Source organism: Paramisgurnus dabryanus, chromosome 8 (genome assembly GCF_030506205.2).
Source record: "Paramisgurnus dabryanus chromosome 8, PD_genome_1.1, whole genome shotgun sequence".
In the NCBI taxonomy this organism is placed as follows: domain Eukaryota; kingdom Metazoa; phylum Chordata; class Actinopteri; order Cypriniformes; family Cobitidae; genus Paramisgurnus; species Paramisgurnus dabryanus.
The window spans coordinates 10264899-10286682 of NC_133344.1; the positions used below are offsets into that span (position 1 = coordinate 10264899).

General features: G+C 38.9%; 1 protein-coding gene across 2 annotated transcripts; it reads right to left on the reverse strand.

The window, feature by feature from the left end:
• Window positions 1-578: 578 nt before the first annotated feature.
• LOC135771811 (NLR family CARD domain-containing protein 3-like) lies at window positions 579-21571 on the reverse strand. Of its 2 annotated transcripts, none has more exons than XM_073815540.1 (9): window positions 21445-21571; window positions 11466-11550; window positions 11277-11360; window positions 9434-11140; window positions 8393-8566; window positions 5227-5400; window positions 4747-4920; window positions 3956-4123; window positions 579-1607 (listed from the first exon to the last, which is right to left on the reverse strand). In XM_073815540.1, exons 2-9 carry the CDS (start codon window positions 11507-11509, stop codon window positions 1580-1582), a joined length of 2553 nt encoding a protein of 850 aa, XP_073671641.1. In that variant the 5' UTR covers window positions 11510-11550; window positions 21445-21571; the 3' UTR covers window positions 579-1579. The 2 variants fall into 2 exon arrangements, 1 of the variants encoding a protein (XP_073671641.1); XR_012337191.1 differs by lacking the exon at window positions 579-1607 and adding an exon at window positions 4217-4422 and having other exon boundaries at window positions 3993-4123.
• Between the last annotated feature and the right edge of the window lie 213 nt (window positions 21572-21784).

Consider the following 21784-nt stretch of genomic DNA (forward strand, 5'->3'; position numbering starts at 1 on the left):
ATTACATTTAAAGCATACATAAACACATTGTGTACTTTTGTAAATCTTACAGTTCTGTTAATTTTAGTATTTGTACCTTTATAAAAGTACTGAGAAACTCCCTGCAGTTCTCATTAACACAAACTTTGAGAAACTCTCTGTCCTAAACAACAGATGACACACATATGAAGGGCTGAAACAGAATTAATGTCACTTTCTTTGTCATTTCACACACACACATTGTAAGATCAGGGGGTCCGTTCTTCGGACATCGCTCACCAACACTTTGTGCAGTTCCCAATAATGTGGTAAATGAATCACAATGTGCAGTTAGTGAATGATAATGTTATTTTACATCAAAAGTTTATAAATTGTAACTGTTTCTTATAGCAATGGACAGGGAAGTAAATAAATCCTCTCAGTCCTTTTTAGAGAAACTACATGCAAGTGGTTAAATAACTTTTAACAATTGCATTATTCTCATAACTAATTTCTGACTGCAGCAATATTTGCAGGAGTCCACATTAACTAAAAGTCCTTCATCTGCTGATTCTGCGCAGAAAATTGTAGTAAAGAAGATGTAAATATGTGCAAAAAACTGATTTGGTTACTGGCATTTTTTGACATGGGAAAGGAACAGAGTAACATCTTTGTAGACTGAATATGTGGTATTACAGAAGCATCCTAACTTGACAAAACATCCTAAAAACGGTCTTAACATTATGGTAACCTCACAGGTGTCCTAACTTAAAACTTTAATGATAGCCAGCTGAAACAATCACATGATAGAGCTTCACATTACATTTTTTAACAAAGTGCAGGATGAACAGCAATGTTTGTTTTTGGATTACCCTTAATATTTTATACCTTCACACATTCACGTAATCACAATGTTTCTCATTAGTGGAGCGATCTTTCAATCTCTGTCTTTCCCCATTATTAAAAAAGTGTTCATCTTATCCGTGAACACTTATTGGGATCATAATGAATACAGTACACACTTGACTCAGCATCTATTTCTTCTCATGTCTCTATCAAATGTTGAAATGTACAGTATCCTAGCACTTAGGAAGAATAGTTTACTAATTTACTAAAGTTTACTAAAAACAAGAAAAACCCCACCCCATCCTCTTTCAGCAGTCCGCTCATCTGAGACCTACAACACAAACACTGAATATATGAAGATTTCATTGCAAAACGAGATAAATCCATTTTTGTCAAAACATGTTTCTTATCTTGCAAGATACTGCATGATCCAAATATAGTATTATTTGATACATTTTTAAAGTTTTCATTACATGAAATCCACGCTGAATCCACCCTTCTGATTTTTTTGGATCAAAGTGATCCAAATCCAACAAAAAAGTTCTGAAAAACCCAAACTAAAGGTTTGATCCGGATCAAAACCCAGATTGGATTACGTGATCTATTTCAATTATGTAATCCGTTTTTTTCTTTTAAAAAAAACATTTTCAAGATTTGATCCAATCCGTTATCCAAAATCCTAGTGGATTACTTTTGAAAAACTGGGCCCAGGATGTTGTCTTAAAGTCTTTTTGCTTGTGTTGACTGAAGAGGCCAATGGTGAAGGCCAATTGTTTTAACTCTTGTTCAACTTCACTGTGATTCTGAGAAAATACAAAAACAGCACAGTTCTTTAAGGTTAAAGGCAGGGTAGGCAGGAATTATCTAAAAAACTTTTTTACAAGTTTGTCTAAACTGTCTTTATATACAAATGCATAATTAAAATGTAAGTACTCTGAAAAAGAGAGTATAAAACTCGAGTGTCTGTAGACCTCTCACGACTGTGTTAAACAGTTAATTATTTCCATCCGGGACGAAACATATGATTAGCTTGCTCAAATATCACTCTCTCTCGCGACCATGGCACCACCCGTTGCTATGGGATCTGCCCAGACATGCGCACACCTGATTGATTTGACCGTGCACAAGGCACTCTAGGAAGAGCAAAAGTACAGCAGAGAAATAGCATTCACAACTCACAGAAAGTGCATTCACATCTTACAGTACCTGCATATCCAGTCAGCGAAGGCAAAAAAGGAATAAACGAAGCAATCAAACGAGAGTAAATATCGCGTGGCTTTTCCTCGAGTCGATGATGCGTTAGCGGTATTGTCTGCGGAGTGTAGTCCTCGTCAGAGTCAACAATGCTTTCATCACGGAAACTCTTCCATGCAAAACATTGGCTTAATAGTGAGTACTAAAAGCCATCCTATCTGTTTATATTCATAGTGATAAAGTTAGGTGTATTATTACATGTGATTGTGACTTGATGTTATTACATGCACCGCGCCCCTTCCTCTCCGCTTGTCTGAGGTAATTCGCACGTTCATGTGTTTTGGGGGCGTGGCTTAAGAAGAAACCCAGAAGGGAGGGGGTGGAGTGAATGGAAAAATTAGCTGTGTTTAAAACAGTGGTGAGAGGTCTACAGTAGGGGTGGAACAATACATGTATTCGTTTCGAACCGAATCGGTATGGGGGTCACGGTTCGGTGCATGAATTTAAACAGAGAATACACGGTATGAAAATTAAAAAACTTGCGTGCAAAATAATTAATGTAATGTGGAACTACTGTTAGATAGGCGGGTTCTTTATGGACAGCTAATCTGTTGCCCCGCTTTAGCTCTGAAGCTCTGATTGGCGCCGATGCCGCCGAGCTCCGCCTATGTATGCGCTCTATCAGAGCCCGTCTACATTCTCTGGCACTCTGCATTTTTTTGTCACGTCGACGCCGGTCCAGTCAGTTAGTGAGCAGCGATAGCGAGCATGGCAAGTGGTGTTCCACAAGAGTTAGATGCTCTGCCAGCCTCTTTAAGATCGCAAGTTTGGCAAAACTTCAGTTTTCCAGTCAGTTACAATAGTACAGGCGAGAGAGTGGTGGAAAAGATGAGGACAGTGCGTCGGCGTTGTTCAGCAGTTGTTAGGTATGTGAGTGGAAATACATCTAATCAGGGCTCTCAAGTCTCACGCATTCACCTTGACACACACGCATTTCAGTCAGTTCAAACGCCACACTTTGTATTTCTCACGCTGAGAAGTAGGAGATAAATTGTCCTGCTATATACAACAGGCATACGCAGGGCAGTTCTGTCGAGTTCAGCTGCTTTCATTTTTATGCGTGCTCAACTTTACGCAGCGCCATCAGCGTCAGAGTACCGCGAGAAATCTTGCGGAGGAGGCTGATTTCAAATCGCTCTCGCGTTACTCTGACGTCATCCACTTGTCGTTTCTTGCAGCGCCTCGTGAAGTCGTACACAACTATTAATTCATCCTACAAGCCTATGTTTTTGTTCTTTAGTACATTGATATGAAATAAAAATGTAATTTTAAAATGTATTTAGGTAACACTTGTAATACATTTGAACCCATATTTGTATGAAAGATGAGTACAAGATTACTTAAAGTGGTATACATTTTTGAAATACGAGATAGTATGTTAAATGCATTTCAGTTCATATTCATGACATCTCAAAATAACACTGATAAGGACACCTATGTTTTTAAGATTAGCTTAAGTACAAAAAAAATGCCTTCATTTTTGTTTTGCTTTTCCCTCCATTGTACCGAAAGTGAATCGAACCGTGGCGCCTGAACCGAGGTACGAACCGAACCGGGACTTCTGTGTACCGTTCCACCCCTAGTCTACAGACACTCGATTTTTATACTCTCTTTTTCAGAGAACTTACATTTTACTTATGTATTGATATATAAAGACAGTTTAAACAAATTTGTAAAAAGTTTTTTTAGATAATTCCTGCCTATCCTGCCTTTAAAGTAAATCTGACATCTTCCTTTTTAGTCACATTTGATAGAAAAACTGTTTAAAGTAGAGAAATCTATAGAGACTAAACTAGAGTTTATTATTTCATATTATCCAATTAATGACGTAATCAACTTAACATCACTAGATGACATGACATTTTTAAATATAGTAAAAATACAAATCATTGCTCACCTTCTCAGTTTATCATTTGAATCATTTTTCAGATCAGAGATCAGCTTCACTCCTAAATCTCCCAGATAATTATGAGACAAATTCAGATGTTTCAGGTGTGATGGGTTTGATCTCAGAGCTGAAGTCAAAGCAAAACAACCTTCATCTGTGATATTACATTGACTCAACCTGTAGAGAACAAATGATACACATTTCACTCTCTCATTTCACCATACACACATCTGATTAAGGCCATTATTATAGGGATAACAAGAGCTCAACCTGTAAAGAACAATGACACACACTTGACTCTTTCATTTTTCATTCATGCATGTTTTAGTCATTTGTAGGGATGTCCTGATACGATATTCTGGAGCGGTATCGGGCCGATCCGGGCTTTTTGGCTGGATCAAATATCGGGTCAAGGACCGACAACATGACCGATCCAATTTCGATACTGTGCGTTAGCCGTGGTTGTTACTGACAAGCTGTTAAAAGGACAAAGTATTATAAAAGCACCATAAAATATCATAAGCAGGATTACTACCTACTGATCTGCCTTCGGACAGAGCGCAGCTCTCCGCACGTGCGCGAGCATGAGGCGCCAAGATGCAGCGGATTATATTTTAAACAAAAGGGATAGTTTTCTGATAGTGTCCCAAAATGGTTGGACTCAAGAGGGTTAAAACGTGTTTGGTGGGATTGGCCCCTTAGAGATTTTTGCATCTGAACTCTTAATGTGTTTCTTTAATTGACAGCTTCATATCTCTTTGAGAACCACATCATTTGTGACTACAGAAAAATTATCTTACCTCAGCATCTCCAGTTTACACTGAGGATTCTCCAGTACAGCAGACAGCAACTTCACTCCTAAATCTCCAAGATTATTAAAAGGCAGAATCAGTCCTCTCAGGTGTGAAGGGTTTGATGTCAAAGCTGAAGACAGAGCTACACAACCTTCATCTGTGATATTACAACAACACAACCTGTAGAGAACAATGACACAGACTTCAGTCCCTCAGATCAGTTAATTTATGTGTTATTTATAGTTTTTATGTGGTGTTCAACCCTGCTAGACTTTGTTTCTCTCCGCTTTGTTTAACTCTGGATTATGGTACTGTCTGTCAGTTACAATCTTGCTGTCTGGTCTCTGGTGTATAATACAGTCCTGAGCTCTAGTGTTTGTGCAGTGTGCTCCCTGTTTCTGACCCCTATTTGGTCCCCTAGTATCTGACCTGTAAGATACTTCATAATTTCACTCTGAGAATCACATCATGTGTGAATGATCTTACCAGAGTCTCTCCAGTTTACACCTAGGATTCTCCAGTACAGCAGAGAGATGCTCCATTCCTGAATCTCCAATTTTATTATTAGACAGATTCAGTTCTCTCAGGTGTGATGGGTTTGATGTCAGAGCCGAAGTCAGAGCAGCACAACCTTCAACTGTGATATTACATTTACTCAACCTGTAGAGAACAATGATACACATTTCACTCTCACAGTTCACCATACACACATCTGATCAAGGTCATCATTATAGGGATAATATTTTAATTTTTATCATGCGTCCCAAACCCGTAACACATTTTTAGATATTTTTGATGAAGCGTGCATATCTTTCATAAGGGGAGGATCGGCTCTTTATACAGGTTGTCAAAGTATTGTTAACAAAGTTTGCAAATGGGTCTAATTCTGATTGATCCACTGATGTTATTTTTTGACTACATCTTTTTTCAGGCTTGAATAGTGGCGGTTGAACGTCTTTCATCAAAAATATTTAAAAATGTGTCTTCATGATGATCGAAGGACTTACAGGTTTGGGACAAGAGGGGGGTAAGTGATTTATGATCAAATTTGATTTTGGAGAGAACCTTACCTTTAAAGATCATTACAAATTTAAAGCTCAAATCACTGTTAGACAAAACTTGGTCTGATGTCTCAACCTGAACTATTTTGTCACAGGAAAAAAAAGAGAAAGATTCATAACTTTATTTCAATACTTTTTTACTTTTAAGTACATTGTCAAATCAAGGTAAAACTGATTATTAAATTCATAAAGTTCTGACTGTTTTAAGATTGTATAATATATATATGAGATCTCGCGAGATTACATGGGTCTCGCGAGATTAACAGTCTCCATTGACTTTGTATTGCGAGAGGCCGCCTCCTTGTCATTTCTGGCTTATAACAAAAAACAGAATAATGCCTAAAAGCTGCCGTGTGACATGTGTACAGCTAACAAGCCAAAAAAAAAAACAGAAATAAGTTTTTATATACTTCGAGACGTAAAACCCAGCCTTTATGAAGAAGCCTTAAAGAAGCGGATTGCCGTCTACGTTTCCCTCCATGGGCGCAGTTCTACTAATAGTAGTACTATGAAAAGTTGCCCATTTCCACTTTTGTGTCTTTAAATGCTCGTTTTTTTTGTGGTCGACAACTTATGAAAACTTATTTCTGGGTTTTTTGGCTTGTTAGCTGTTCATCCTGTCACACAGCAGCTTATAGGCATTATCCTGTTTTTTGTTATAAGCCAGAAATGACAAGGAGGCAGTCTCACCATAGACAGTAAAAGAAATGGACACAGCGACCCCATTGGATTCAACGGAGGCAAGTGAAGTCAATTAGAAGCACGCACTTCCTGGGTGTCGAGCGTACTGCGCAGACTCAAACTGAGCTTAATGACGTAGATGTCACGTGAGCAACCTGTCTGACAATTGCGTGAAAAGCGTGAATAGGAGCACATTTTGGTAAGTATTCTGATTAATAATCTCCTTTGACTTTATGCCTTCACGTCCACCCGATTGCCTCATAGTCAGTAAAAGATTGCCTGTGAGCTTCTCTCCCAGTCCTTACGGTAATTTCTCTACTGTGCGACAGCGAGTCACAGGTTATGACGCAATCGTTAGCCTATTTTTACAAAAACTGCTTCTACTGGGCCATAACATAAGATACATGGTAATGGAGCCTTTTATACATTTTCGTGTTTCTTTAGAAATAATTAATGGACAAATAGAGTCTTTAAACGCTCTGATGTAAAGTTATTCGCTGTCAAAGTGACACCAAAATGAATGGGAGTCAATGGGATGCTAACAGCAGGTGGGTGTTCGATAAGCAATGGCGGCGTCCGGGGAAGCTTCAATAAAATATGAAACTCATGCCCCCCTGAGTCTCACGCAATATAAAGTCAATGGAGACGAATCGATTGTTTCCCCCCGGTGGGCGTGGTTTTTAGGTTATGACACGTTGCGCTATGTCTCTATGTCTTAATACAAATTATTAACAATTATAAAGTTTACTAATTTTATTTCGTTCATCGCAAATTGTTGTAATATGCTTATGACTTACAAATGTGATGCTCAGTTAACTGAAATAAACCTTGATGACGTATGCGGCCTGCATATGCGACCTCCGGAGGATGCAGCTTTCTGTTTGAACCTTTTACAGTGCATGCATTATATTCTATCTTTTACTGCATGGTTTCCTGCAGAAAATTAATTAGTAAAGGTGGTAGGGTTGGGCGAATGGGCGGGGACTGGGGGCAATCACAGGGGTGCGGCGTACCCATCATGATGAAAATAAAAAACATTATATTAAAAACACTCTAATAAAACTTAAATTTGAAGAAACTATGACAAAAAACGAACACATAATAGATTATTAATTAATTAAATGTTTTGAACAGATACCTCTTACGGGAATAGCTGTGTGATGAAGTGAAACTAAAGGGTTAATAAACACAAACTGAAGCAGATGTTGTAAAACGTCTGGCGAATAATGATAGATAGCGCGAAGAATGTAAAAAAAAGATCATTTCCCACTATTAATTACATTATCTTAAAGGAGTGTAACTACTGTAGCATGTAAATAATTCACATAAGTTACGTGATCAAGAGCGCTCAACAATTATATCTAAATAAAAGGCACGTGAAACCTAGCTAGCAAATCACCAGCTAACTTACTTTAAATGTGCAAGAACTATAAACTTATACAATTATAGGCTTAAATAAACCCAAAACATCAATCCACTTACAGTTCTCACGGACACGCGTTTTATCAACTGCCTATCCTCCAGACATGACGGACCACGTCTTTATATCTTACTTTGATCATATGAAGTGCATCCACGCTATTCTCCATCTAAAGTGAAAATAACATCTGCGAGATGAGTCCACTAGCGCCCCCTGCAGGCATTTGTTATAATACATAATGCTGGTTTATTATGTTGGATGCGCTGAAGACTTAATCGCCTGAGCATTATATAAATATAATTATATATAAATTTCACAGTTGCGCCAGTGCGACCTTTAATAAAAAGTAGTCGCACAGATACTAAAAATACTCACAAAATGCGACTATCTACTCGCAGTCTGGAGCCCTGTACTCTATTTGATACTTTATTTAAAAGGTTATTGCTCACTTGGGTTTATTTTTATTACCAAATTTTATTACCGATCTTACTTCAGTATCTGCAGTTTACAGTGAGGATCCTCCATTACAGCAGAGAGCAGCTTTACTCCTGAATCTTTCAGTTTATTATCAGACAGATTTAGTTCTCTCAGATGTGATGGGTTTGATCTCAGAGCTGAAAACAGAGCAACACAACCTTCCTCTGTGATATTACACAAATACAACCTGTAGAGAAATAAAAAAAAACATGTTTAAAATGACAGCATTAATAATTTTTTAAGGCTATCTTTACACTAATGCATTTATCTTTTCAAATGCGTTACTTTTGCTACGTTTTCCGCCTTTTATTTACACTACGCCACTATTTTCGTCCCTCTTAAATGGAGTCGTTCGTAAACCCTGCAGACCCCGTTTTAGTTTGAGAACTCCGGGGTTGCGCTACAGTGTTTTCATTAAAGGCAGAGAATGTCTAAAGTTTCGGATCATTACATTCTTATTATTACATTACATTCAGCATTTGAACCGAAAACGATGATGTAGTTATGTGGTTTGACTAGATATGATGTTTAGCTTTGATGTTTTTAAGTAGTAAACATATTCACGTCAAATTGCAAGAGAGTATAGATTAAAAAAAGAACCCCTTTACACGCACCTTCGTCTCTCATTTACAGTGCATTCACTGTAACTTATACACCAGGACGTGATGTTTTGACGTGATTTTTCGAACGGATGCTTCACCTAAAATGCACCACAATGAAAATGATGCATGCAAGCCAAATGCAGCGTTCTATTGAAAAAGAATGCATGTATTTCTGCCGTACCAAACTGCAATGAATCAACTGGTTTGGCTGGGGCGTCACTCTTCCTCATGCACAGCACGCGTGCGTGTGTACACACACACACACACACACACACACACACACACACACACACACAGAAATTACATATTATTTGTTAGTAGCCTAATGGTTAATGTTGCAAGTGTAGAAATCTACATAAAACAGATATTTACATTGTCCGGGCTAAATAACAGCATTTTAAAATGCAAATCCTCCAATGTAAACATGGAGTAAATTGACTGTTCACACTTACTGAACTGATCTGGATTCACAAATCACAGGCAGCAGCTCCTTAAGAACTTTCAGTGATTCAGCACTGATTCCTTTAAGAAACGTATTCATATCGAACTTCTTCAGCTTCTGTTTTGATGTCAGCATCAACAAAACTAAAGCTGACCACTGATATGAAGAGAGTTTGCTTTTACTTAATGTTATAGATGTCAGATATTTATGGACTTCTTCCACTAGTGAAGGATCACCCAGTTTTTCTAGACAGTGAAGCAGATTGATAGATTTCTCTGGTGAAGGATTCTTCCTGATCTTCTCTTTTATGTATTTGATTGTTATCTCATTGACCAGAAAGTCGTAGCATGTCAGTAACCTCAGACCTGGTATGAGATTCTGATTCGACTGCAGTGACAAACCCAGAAGAAAACGAAGAAAAAGACCCAGATGTCCATTTTTACACTTCATAGTATCATCTATAGCTCTCTGATACACATCAAGTATTAAAGGATTTGGATTCATTATAAATGCAGTCGACATTGCATTGCTAAAGTGCACATGTAGAGCTGCTAGATGTTCCTGAATGCTCAGATGAACAAAGCTGTAAACTTTTCTCTGACACAAACCAAACTCCTCTCTGAAGATCTGAGTAAACAATTCTAAGTACACTGATGCTTCTGATTTTTCAATTTCACACTCTCTCAGGTCTTCATCATTGAAGATCAGATTGCCTTTTAGAAGATGTTCAAAAGCCAGTTTACACAGTTTAAAGATCATCTCTTTATTTTTCTTATAGTCCTTCTGATTTCTAAGGAAGTCCGTCTGAATGATCAGGAAGTGTGTGTACATTTGAGTGAGAGTCTTGGGGATCTCTCTTCTTCTTATTATTGATTTACTCAATATTCCCTCTAGAACAGTGACTGAAATCCAGCAGAACACTGGGATGTGGCACATGATGTAGAGACTCCTGGATGACTTCAGATGTGAGATGATTTGATCAGACAGACTCTCATCACTGATTCTCTTCCTGAAGTATTCCTCCTTCTGTGGATCACTGAAGCCTCGTACCTCTGTGACTCGATCAACACACTCAGAGGGGATGAGATCAGCTGCTGCTGGTCTGGAGGTGATCCAGATGAGAGCAGAGGGAAACAGATTCCCCTTAATGAGGTTAGTCAGCATCACGTGCACTGAGGTTGATTTACGTACATCACACAACTTCAGTTTGCTTTTAAAATCCAGAGACAGACGACATTCATCCAAACCATCAAAGATGAACAACACTTTATATTTATCACTAAAGATTTCCATTTCTTTTGTCTCTGGGAAGAAAAGATGAAGAAGATCTAAAAGACTGAGTGTTTTTTCCTTCATCAAATTGATCTCTCTGAAAGGAAGTGGAAATATGAGGTGGACGTCCTGATTCTCTTTCTCTTCAGCCCAGTCCAGAATGAACTTCTGTACAGAGACTGTTTTTCCAAAGCCAGCGAATCCATTCGTCAGCACACTTCTGATGTGTTTGTGTTGTTCAGGTGAAGGTTTAAAGATGTCATTACATTTGATTGGTGTCTCTTCTGCCTCTCCACTTTTAATCTCTGTGATGTTGAGCTCTGTGTAGATCTCATTCAGTAGTGTTGGGTTTCTCTGCTTTGATGTTCCTGGAAACAAACACTGAAACTTCTCTCTCAGATTTGATTTAAATGTGTTCAGGTCTTCATTAAATTTAGGATCATGGCTGTAAAATGAAATCAGAAGTTAGAGAATTACATGTATTGAGCAAATTAGATTTTTATTATCAGGTAAAATCACAACTTTTTTAGTGACGTAACATCTAAAACAAACAATCAAATGTCAAATTATCTATAGTTTACCTGAATTGAGGACACATATATTGTGGTTGATTCACAGGCTGATCAATCTTCATCTTTTTACAGACGGGTTCCATTACGTCTGATCTGAATATCAGGAAGAGAATCAAAAAATATTAAGTTTTAATTGATGTGCGTCTTTGTGTGAATAAAACTGTGTTAAATGTAAATGTTATTTTTTTGTCAGGTCACCTCTTAAATGCTGTTAGTGGATCCATTGGCCTCTCATTCTTCATAAACACACAACTGAAATCTGCATCTAATCTCTTCTGATAAACTGAAATGTTTACATTTACAATATCAGATTACGGTTAATCGTGTGTACTGTATTCAACAAATAACATTTATGTTTATTGAAAACAACATATAATCTTACATATCATCCTTTACAGTCTGTTGTTAAGACATACACATTTGTTTGAAAGCAATTCAATATGTTTTTAAGTTAAATCAACAAAACTTTATAGTTGTGTGTGATTTTCTTACATGCATTAAACTTCACATACGACGTGGACGCAGCATTTTGTACTCGTGTTCCGTTAAAGCAGCCGTTAAACTGTTTTACTCAAGATTTCTTTAAATGAGCTTTCAAAGACAGACATATATATATATAACTAGGTATGTTGCTAAAAGTTTCAAAATGGTTAAATGCTAAAACTAGTTGTTCAGATAGAAAGAGCTTGAAAAAAGCTTTTAAATGAGATCAAGATCATGTTTATGGGTTCAAGAATAACAAAATACTGGCTATTTGAAACTCGAAAAGCATCACTTTATTTTGTCCCATGTTTTCCATTAAAATTCATGAAAATGTGTGACCGAATCATGAAAATTATAAAGTTTTTTGCTATAACTTAAAATTTTTGAGATATTGACCTGAATCGTTCAGGATAAGCTGTTTGCCATATTCTCTACTAGGGGTGTAACGGTACGTGTATTCAAACCGGACCGTTTCGGTTCAGGGCTTTCGGCACGGTGCACACGTGCACCGAAAGGCCGAATGCATTTTGTGTGCGCCTGTGCGGAACATAATACGTGCGTTTCCGCACGAACATATTAAGTGTCGGAAGTCTCCGCGTTCAGCGCAAGTCTTCTGTCAAACATAACATAATTCGGCCCGCAGAAAGATTTTTATTTACTTAGTTGTATATCTGTTTGATTATTGATGTAAACGTTTACGTGTCATATCTAAAAGCGCATGTTAAACGCGTGTCAACGCGCTGCTTTGTTCTTTCAAAAGTGCGTGAGAGGATGCACGTCTTTCATTGCTACGCATTCATGAGACGCGCTTTCTGTGACAGCGAGAATAAGGAATGCGTGATCAGATTTTTCATCTGCACATCACGTCAATCATATCATTGTCACAATGCGATCAGCTGGTCGGGACAGAGAAGAGCTGTAACCCGGGCTTACTCAGCTGTTACTCAGCTACGGAGGGGTTCGTTAGTAAAGTCACAGGCAGCTTACATTGACGACACAAGCAAAGATTAGGATAAACGTGCAAAAGATCAAAGATGGCTATGTATGCAGCTCACTAATCTCAAAATGAGTGTATAATAAGTATATCATCATGTTGCTTGCTATGCAGTTACACATAGAGCAGTAATATTATTTTTTTATACAGAGATGGTACATAGCCAATTCAATACTGTGAGTTAAACAATCCAAAATAAATCAAAACAGAAAATTTTTGGTGGCAAAAATGTAGGCTAATAGTTCATTAATGTATTCAGGAATTGAATTTGTTAGTTCAAGGTTTTCTTAACCTTCAACTAGTTCAAGCTTTTCTTAACCTTCTACTAGAGAAGGTTAAGAAAAGAGTTACCTTCTGTTATAAAATAATGTAAAAAAGAACTTTGCAGTAGTATTTTATTTATTATTTTTTCATTTTATATATATTTTATATGTTATATTTTAATAAAAACTGTTTTAAAAAAAAAGTGTAAACAAATTGTAAAAAAAAAAAGTTTATAGTAATAAACAACCTGCAGTTTAATGTTTGCATTTTTCCCTTACTGTACCGAAAATGAACCGAACCGTGGCTTCAAAACCGGGGTTCGCACCGAACCGTGATTTTTGCGTACCGTTACACCCCTATTCTCTACGTATTCTACTTCTGAAAAGTCAGATATATAAAAAAACAAAATCACTAATTACACCAAATAACACCCTTTATTCAGTCTATATATAGAACATTTCAGCAGTAACAACATAAACAAGTGGCTGTCGTGGTCCTGTTATATGTTAGGTGTTATAACTAAAAATGACCAGTAGAGGTCAGTGGTGGTGTATGTATGAGTATGTCATGCACTAGCAAAGAAGTATACAGTGTGTATGTAAAAAGACTGCATGATAGAGCTGTAATCGGGCCTTAAAAGTTAGGCCCGAAATGTCCGGAGCCCGACAGAATGCAGCCCGAACCCGAACGTACATTTAGATTGACAGCTATTTAAAAGCCCGAACCCGTTTACAGCCCGACATTATTTAAATGTGCGCACACACACAGCTTTTGTCAAGAATGAGAAATTTACACAGGTTTTAACATTATTTATTCATTACTAATAATCTACACGCCACTTGGAAGTTGAAACAAAGAAATAAAATAAGTCATCTGTAACATTGTAACATCTCATTCTAAATAGGCTTATGCAATACACTATAAATATGCCAATAAAATTATTATTTCTTAACGAATTAAATTAAGATAATACATTCTGAATTAAGATGGGTATTTGGCAATAACGAAATTAAGAGAAAGGCTACGTGGGATTTGGGTCGGCACTTCTCTCCATTACTGCCAACATTAGTCTATATCCTCTGTCTAAATTATGTATTTAAGACTCGATTCATATTTAGTTATACATTGAAAAACCTACTCACCAAGATTAGGCTACATGTTTTTGATGAGGAAAATCATTAAATCCAATCCACCGTAAATGAATTCAGCGCGATCCTGCGCTACTGATTGAACTTGACCGCTCATTTACCACACAAAGCCGGAGCGCAAGCCCGAGCCCGTGTAAAATGTTAGAAAGGAAGCCCGAACCCGCCCGAGCCCGTCGGGTCCCGACGGGTCCCGTCGGGTTCGGGCAAAGATCTTCAGCTCTACTGCACGAGCTGTGCGGGTCTGTGTTGTGTTGCTCTTACTTATATAAAGATAAGTTAAACGAAATGACGTCTCTGTTCTTGAATGTAAGATACAACATATGGCGACGAGGATGAAGTTGGGACTGACATACGTTCCTGTGTGAGAATTGGCAGGATTTTGAAGTGGAACCACATATTTGCTGTTAGCTGTCGGCTACCACGTGAGAGGACTGGACGATAAAATGGCTGGCATGGTGGGAGCCGTGGCCCCGTTTGATAGTAAGTCGCAGTCGTGGGAGGAATATTGTGAGATTTTGAATCATTTCTTCGTGGCAAATGATGTGGATGAACCAGGAAAAAAACGTGCCATATTGCTGAGTTGTGTCGGAGCACAGACATACACGATCATGAGGAATCTGCTGAGTCCTGAGAAACCAGGATCAAAGACTTATGATGAACTGGTGAGTTTATTGACTAAGCACTTTAATCCGAGACCTAGTGAAATAGTCCAGAGATGGAAATTTAATTCACGGAACAGGCGCTTGGATGAAAGTATAGCGGATTATGTGGCTGAGCTTAGGAAGCTAGCACAGGACTGTAACTTTGGCGACACGCTCACTGTCATGCTGAGAGACCGGTTAGTGTGCGGAGTCAACGATGATAGCATACAGCGGAGATTATTAGCGGAGGATGGTCTAACGTTTGAGACGGCTTTGCGAAAAACACAGGCTATTGAAGCGGCTAATAAGGATATGGCGGATTTGAACAGAGAGAGAGGACACATGCACAGTACCACTGTTTTCAAGATGGATGCAAGAGAAAAGTGCACGTCAGGTGGTACAGGAACATGCTACCGTTGTGGTGGAAATAACCACGGACCAAAGGAATGTACGTTTGCAGGGGAAAAAATGTTACAATTGTGGCAAGATCGGACATTTGAAAAGAGTGTGTAGGATGAAATTTCGTGACTCTAAAGTTGATAAGGGTAAGAAAAATTCGAAATGGGGGAGAGGAAAATTGCAAAAGAGAGCAAATTATCTCCAAGACCAAGAAGAAGAGGAGCCTGGAGAGGAAGTATTCACCATGTACAGTATGGAGTCAGATATACCCCATGACATGTATCCCCTATCACACAAATGTTGTCCGTAAATGAATGCTTAGTGAAATTTGAGATTGACACAGGTTGCAGTGTGACAGTTTTATCACAAGCAGAACATGCCAAATTGAATGCTAAAAAGAAACTACCTCTGATTATAAGCAAGGTCAACCTCAAAACTTACACAGGACAGCCAGTGAACATTCTGGGTACCACAAAAGTCAAAGTAAAATACAAAGGTATTACCAAAGAACTAACGGCAATCGTGGTGGCAGGAGCAGGACCAAATTTGCTGGGACGCGCATGGCTCACAGAGTTAAAACTCAGCTGGGAGAACATCAACAAAATAAAAAATAGTTCTGAGAGGTTACAGGACATTCTGAAGGCACATGAAATAGTTTTCAAAGAGGAACTGGGAACACTAAAAGGAACCAAGGCAAAGATTCATGTTTCCAGTGAGGCAAAGCCCCGTTTTTTCAAGCCAAGGTCGTTGCCGTTTGCAATGAAAGAAAAGGTGTAAGTCGAGTTGGATCGCCTAATAAAGGAAAACATAATAGTGCCTGTGAAATTTTCAGACTGGGCAGCTCCAGTAGTGCCAGTATTAAAACCAGATGGTTCAGTGAGATTGTGTGGAGATTATAAAGTGACCATAAACAGAGAGTCTTCACTGGAACAGTATCCCATTCCAAGAGTGGAGGATATGTTTGCAGTTTTGTCGGGAGGAGACAAATTCAGCAAATTAGATATGAGTCATGCATATCAGCAAATTGTTTTGGATGAAGAGTCAAAACAGTATGTGACAGTAAATACTCACAAAGGTCTGTTTACCTACACCAGATTACCTTTTGGTGTCAGCTCAATAGTGTTGTGCCGATAGACGATAGTATCGTGTATCGACCATCGTCCGACATATCGCCAATGGCAGGCTTTCATGGCGATAGTCATGACGATAGTTGGCGAATGGTTATTATTATCATATTATCAGCGGTTTAATGCGTTTCATGAGAGCTGAGGCAAACTATTCCTTTTGTTTAAAATATAACCTGCTGCATATTGGCGCCACTCTCGCGTACGTGCAGAGAGCTGCGCTCTGTCTGAACTTGAAGTCCGATAGTAATCCTGTTTATGATATGCTTTTCAAGGAGTTTTAGCAATACATCCCTCGTGTTTAAAATATGATCGTGTTCCGCTGGACCAGTGTGTTTAAAAAGGCACCTCTGAGAGCACCACTGCTTGACACGTGTAACCTTCTGCAACAGCACTAAACAAATGCATTTAATAATTTTTATGTGCGCTGCGTGTGTCTGCGCAGGTGCATGTTTTTACAGTCATTAAATAATCGTGTTAAAAAATCAGGATTATGATTTTTCCCATAATTGAGCAGCCCTATCTCTGACATTTCCTTGCACTAGAGAGGTTGTTAGCGCGCAGAGGGTTAAAACCAGCGCGTGTCCTGTTCTCGCTCTCTGGCACGCAAAGAGCGTCTGGCTTTAATGACGCGCTCAGATTAATGCCATTCGTTTTAAGAAAGATGCATTCATGACGGTGTTGCTCTTGATCTTTTTTCCACCAATCAAGTCTTGTCATAAATGAACAAATAAATAAATGAGTAAACTACTGCCCCGCCCCCCGATACTATCGTGTATCGCCGATCTCACAGGCTGACGATAGGACGATCTCAAAATGGGGCATATCGCCCAACACTACAGCTCAAGCCCAGCAATCTTCCAGAGGACCATGGAAGCCGTACTAAAAGACCTTCCTAAAGTTGTGGTATACCTGGACGATATTTTGCTCACGGGAAAGGACGATGTGGAGCATTTGAGGACGCTAGATCAAGTGTTGCATCGGCTGGAGGAGGCCGGTCTGAGGTTAAAACGGGGAAAGTGCAACTTTATGGAAAAGGAAGTCACTTTTCTTGGACATAGAGTGGATGCCACAGGGATTCATCCTGTCCCTGAAAAAGTTCAGGCAGTTAAAGAGGCACCAACACCAACTTCAGTAGCAGAGCTTAAAGCTTACCTGGGACTGTTGAATTATTATAACCGTTTTCTGCCAAATCTCTCAACACTTTTAGCACCTCTGCACCAACTGTTAAAGAAAGATGTCCCCTGGTGTTGGAAAGAGGAACAAGAGACAGCTTTTCAGCAATCTAAAGAGTTACTGCAGTCAAATCAAGTTCTGGTACACTTTGATGCACAAAAAGAACTGATACTTGCCTGTGACGCTTCACCGTTTGGAATAGGAGCGGTGTTGGCACACCGGATGCCAGATGGAACAGAACGACCCATAGGGTTTGTTTCACGAACACTTTCAAAGGCTGAAAAAAACTACTCGCAGCTCGATAAAGAGGGACTTGCTGTAGTGTTTGGAGTAAAAAGGTTCCATAAGTACTTGTATGGACACAAATTTGTAATTTGTACAGATCATAAGCCTCTAATCAGTCTCTTAAATGAGCTCAGATCGGTGCCACAAATGGCCTCGCAACGCATAATGAGATGGGCCGTGCTGTTAGGTGCTTATGAATATGTGATTACATACAGAGCTGGAAAAGACAACGGAAATGCGGATGCTCTCAGCCGATTTCCCCTTCCAGAAAACCATGAGAAACTGAGCAAGCAGGAGCAAGTTTTCATGCTGGAAAAAGAGGTGAGCTCAATCACGACATCAGAAAACATCAAGTATTGGACTGCCAGAGATCCTGTACTGTCTAGAGTTCGTGAGTATGTTTTGAAAGGGTGGCCTGATCACAGTGATTTACCTGATTTTGCACCTTATAAGAAAAGACAGCAGGAGCTTAGTGTGCAAGATGGGTGTGTACTGTGGGGAGCACGTCTTATCATTCCTGAGAAAGGACGTGCAGTGATGTTAAACCAACTACATCAGTGTCATCCAGGGATGTCGAGGATGAAAGGCCTGGCGAGGAGCTACCTGTGGTGGCCTAACCTGGATGCGGACATAGAATCTAAAGTCCGAAGCTGCAAAATATGCCAGGAACAGAGAAAAGCTCCTGTATGTGCACCACTTCATCCGTGGGAGTGGCCTAGGAAACCCTGGAGACGGGTGCATATGGATTATGCTGGCCCCTTTATGGGTAAAATGTTTCTCATCTTAATAGAGCACATTCTAAGTGGATAGATGCATACCCCCTGAATTCAGCAACGACAGCTGTCACTCTCGAGTGTCTGAGGAATAGTTTCAGTGTGCACGGCATTCCTGAAGTCATGGTGTCAGACAATGCTCAGTGTTTCATGAGTGAGGCATGTAAAGAATTCATGTCCAGGAACGGAATAACACATGTGACTGCTGCTCCGTATCATCCGTCATCAAATGGCTTGGCTGAGCGAGCTGTACAGACTCTGAAAGACCTTTTAAAAAAATGCTCAGGGGAAACCATTGAGACCAAGTTACATCGGGCCTTGTTCAGTTATCGAATAACACCTCAGTCTACAACAGGTTTATCACCTGCAGAATTGATGATGGGCAGAAAGTTGAGATGCACACTCGACAGAATACATCCTGATCTCAACAACAAAATTGAAACAAAGCAACAGAGTCAGAAAGAGCATCATGATAAACATGCTAAGTCCAGATGTTTTGAAGTGGGAGACGCTGTGTATACCAGGAATTTTGGTTATGGACCAAAATGGGTGCAGGGAGAAATTACAGAGATCACAGGCCCTGTATCATACAGAGTGAGTTTGGAAAATTCTCAAGTGGTACGTCGTCATGTCGACCAGTTGTTCAGTCGGCAACAGGAAGAGGTTTCAAGTTCTGAAATTGTTTCCCAAGCTGATATTCTATCTATAGACGGTTTCATTGGACGCACGTCTGGATCCAAACCTTACTTCCGGTTTCATTTTTTTTAATGGTCTGACTAGTTGCTAAACTGATCTCTTGAACAAATGCCTCGTCGAAAAAATAAATGTTTTGGTTTCCTAGGTAATCTAGGTGTTGTTTTTTTGCTTGTTATATAAATAAACTACGTTTAAAGAACTTTGTTGTTATTTATTCTTAGCGGAGTTTACCGGAAGTAACGTGCGGACAGCGACAGCCACTTGTTTATGTTGTTACTGCTGAAACCGTCTATACAGACATCTACTGCATGGCTATACGCCTGCTCATGGGCGTAGATTTAGGGTGGGACGCTAGGGACATGTCCCTACCAATATTCAGAGAAGACTGAATTGTCCCTAGCAATAATTTCGACCAAACAATTAATCTGTATTCATATATAACCACTAATGTCCGTCTTGTTCTTGTGTTTTCTATTTTTTACTTATTATATTTTTGTCAGAAATAATTTCAATTAGATTAGAAATCTTTTGCAATCCCGTTCAGTAAAAATAACACTCTATGTGGTACACAAATGGTTAACAGCTTTCGTTCTCTGCAAGCCTGCCTCCGTAAGTCACATCGCTAATATGATTGGCTTCGCATTTTTTTAGTCCCGCCTCTCTTACGCACATTGCTAATATGATTGGATTAGCATTCTTGAGTCCCGCCTCTCTAACGCACATCACTTTTTGATGGGCTTGTCTTTACTCGCTACGTGTGATAGGATGGTTTCACTTTGTACAACGCGCCAAAGTTCACTCAACAAGACGCGCGTGATTATTCGGGCTACAGGTAAGTGAGGAAGAAAGTATTATTATACCCACTGTAACTGTTTCATGCACAAAAAAAGTTGTGCCACATAATGATTCAAGGACACTGTTTTCACCAATACACGACAATCCCATGTTAACCCTGAGGAGTTGCAAACTTGTGTCAACCTTTTATAAATGGGGTGGCAAGGTTATTTAAAGGGTCCCTAATCCATGAAAGAAAATAACCCCAACATGGTAAAAACATGAATTCATGTCATGATTGCTGAATACTTTCATTACTGCACTGTGGTCATTACTTGCACAGATGTAGACATAATGTTGCATTTTAAACAAACTATTTTTTTCACACTGATTAACTGTCTGTTAATGAAAAGAAGATTTAATGTGAACTACAGAAACGTTAATAAACTGTGTTCAGGAAACAGCATAATATATATACCTACTTCAACACTGGGATTTTTTGGCAAAATTAAATTAAGAATTAAATATTAATTGCATATTCTTCAATGTTATAAAGTAAATATGGATTCATATATGTTACAATGTGATTTTCTATTTTTTGACAAAGACTTAAACAGCTACTGTTTATTAGGCTCTAGGACATAACGAATTGTTTATTATAGTACATTAAATTTGGGATGGCACCGGGGGTAGCGAGTCAGATGTCACTGAGTAAAGTGCATACTGAGTTGTCTGTTGTTTATGTCAAGTAAACGGTGATAAACAGTTTTTGCAATGCGACCATTTTATTTATGTCCCCACCAATGCCAGAATCAAACCTACGCCCTTGCGCCTGCTTCACATTCTTTGTCCATTCAAGCTGATTTTGGTGGAGGTAAAACTCCCGTGGTCGTCGTTCAAATTTAATACAATTTCGTTCACTTGTAGTTTAGCAATTAAACTAAATGTCTTTACAATTTCAAGAATGTCTTTACTCAACTTCTGCTTCTACTCTTTGGTGACCCTCTGTGTATGTAGATAAAAACGTCTCATTCTAAGGTAATAAAAACATAACGGTTGATTATGTAAGGTCTTTATACACCACTGATAATATAGTTTTGTATATTATATTGCATTTCTCTCAAGAGATCCTTCTAAAAGTTACACACTGCACCTTTAAACATGAAAGGTGTTGACTGAAAACGAAAAGGTAACTTACATATGCTCTTTCCGGTGATGTTAACAATAAAAACTCAACCAAAAAAACCATGCGCCGCCTGAGGAAATCTTGAGTTTCGTTGAGTTTCGTTTTACCTAATATAACCGATGTCCATCGCGTATGCAGATTCATATCTAAACTTTATTTTTTTTCTCACTGACATTCAGACATTAAAACAGAATCAAACGGTAAAAATAAAAACAAGTAGTTCTAGATGATTACCTCAAGCCTTTCGTGTTTTGGCGTCTCCGTGTTCGTTTGGTTCAGAGTTCTCTCCTTCTATGGCTCTGGTTTGGTTAAAGTTGTTTGGGGGGTCAACTTGGATTACGTGCGAAACCTTAGCCAATCATTAAGTGTGTTTGAATTCATGCGGCACCACAAGAACCGATGGGCGGTTGACGTCAAGATACCGCGAGAGCGATTCGAGAAATCATACGGAGAAGTCTAATTTCGAATCGCTCTCGCGGTACTTTGATGGCACCAGCCTGCAGAGCCAAATGAAGTTGAACCTTACAGTCTATGAGTCGAGCCGAACGCACCTAATAACTAAACATACGAAATA

Coding starts and splice junctions, on each gene's coding strand:
- LOC135771811 (XM_073815540.1), bottom strand. CDS start 11,509: ATGAAGAATGAGAGGCCAATGGATCCACTAACAGCATTTAAGAG. Junction 11,141..11,276: donor TATATGTGTCCTCAATTCAG/GTAAACTATAGA, acceptor TTCATTTTACAG/CCATGATCCTAAATTTAATG. Junction 5,401..8,392: donor TGTAAACTGCAGATACTGAA/GTAAGATCGGTA, acceptor TGTTCTCTACAG/GTTGAGTAAATGTAATATCA.